Genomic DNA, 1,101 nt, shown 5'->3' on the forward strand with positions numbered 1-1,101 from the left:
TTCCCAGTTCCTTTTCCCAGGATTTTTATGTTTCTAAATCCTTTTTCCCTGGATTTTTTGTGTTCCTAAATCCCTTTTCCCAGGATTTTTATGTCCCCAAATCCCTTTTCCCAGGATTTTTCTCCCATTTTAAGCATCCTAACCCCATTTTTTCCGGGATTTTTCCCCCCATCACCTGGAATTTTTGGGATCCCAAGGATTTTCCAAGGCTTTTTCCCTGTTTTTCCAGCTCTCCTGGCGGGCCTGACCAGCGCGGCCCAGCAGGTCCCGGTGTTCCCAAATCCCTTTTCCCGGGAGTTTTATGTTCCCAAATCCCTTTTCCCAGGATTTTTCTCCCATTTTAAGCATCCTAACCCAATTTTTTTTCCCCCATCACCTGGAATTTTTGGGATTCCAAGGAATTTTTCCCTGTTTTCCCGCTCTCCTGGCGGGTCTGACCAGCGCGGCCCAGCAGGTCCCGGTGTTCCCAAATCCCTTTTCCCAGGAGTTTTCTCCCATTTTAAGCATCCTAACCCCATTTTTTTCCCCCATCACCTGGAATTTTTGGGATCCCAAGGATTTTCCATGGAATTTTTCCCTGTTTTGCAGCTCTCCTGGCGGGTCTGACCAGCGCTGCCCAGCAGGTCCCAGTGTTCCTAAATCCCTTTTCCCAGGATTTTGGTGCTATTTTCGGGATCCCAACCCCATTTTTTTCGGGTTTTTTTCCTATCTCTCAAATTTTTGGAATTCTGAGCTGATTTTCCCAATCCTAAAGGATTTTCCATGGATTTTTCCCTGTTTTCCAGCTCTCCTGGCGGGCCTGACCAGCGCGGCCCAGCAGGTCCCGGCCGTCTCGTCCCTCTCCCAGCCCCCGTCCGGTTACGCTCCCGAAATCCCGACCACCGTGGTGAACATCCCGCACCCGTCGGTGATCGCGGCTCCGCTCCTGAAATCCCTGCAGGCCCTTCCCGGGGGCAATCCCGGCAATCCCGCCATTCCCAACAATCCCAACGTTCCCGGTAACCCCGGCAACCCCGGCGTGCTGGCGGCTCCCGCGCCCACCCAGCCCGTGGCCAAGGTGAGGGGGGGTTTGGGGGGTTTTTGGGGCGATTTGGGCGTTTT

At 53.0% G+C, this 1,101-nt stretch overlaps 1 protein-coding gene across 1 annotated transcript in view; it reads left to right on the top strand.

Moving 5' to 3' along the window:
• Nucleotides 1–398: 398 nt before the first annotated feature.
• The window catches only part of LOC121345687 (bromodomain-containing protein 2-like), a gene marked incomplete at both ends in the record, with an annotated part of 7,705 nt that continues 7,002 nt past the window's right edge, over nt 399–1,101 (top strand). Inside the window, one exon of the mRNA XM_041422811.1 lies at nt 399–1,057. Coding sequence (XP_041278745.1) covers nt 399–1,057 — 659 coding nt within the window. The remainder of the gene's footprint in view (nt 1,058–1,101) is intronic.

This window comes from Onychostruthus taczanowskii, unplaced genomic scaffold, assembly GCF_017590055.1.
Source record: "Onychostruthus taczanowskii isolate IOZ18803 unplaced genomic scaffold, ASM1759005v1 scaffold743, whole genome shotgun sequence".
NCBI classification, from domain to species: domain Eukaryota; kingdom Metazoa; phylum Chordata; class Aves; order Passeriformes; family Passeridae; genus Onychostruthus; species Onychostruthus taczanowskii.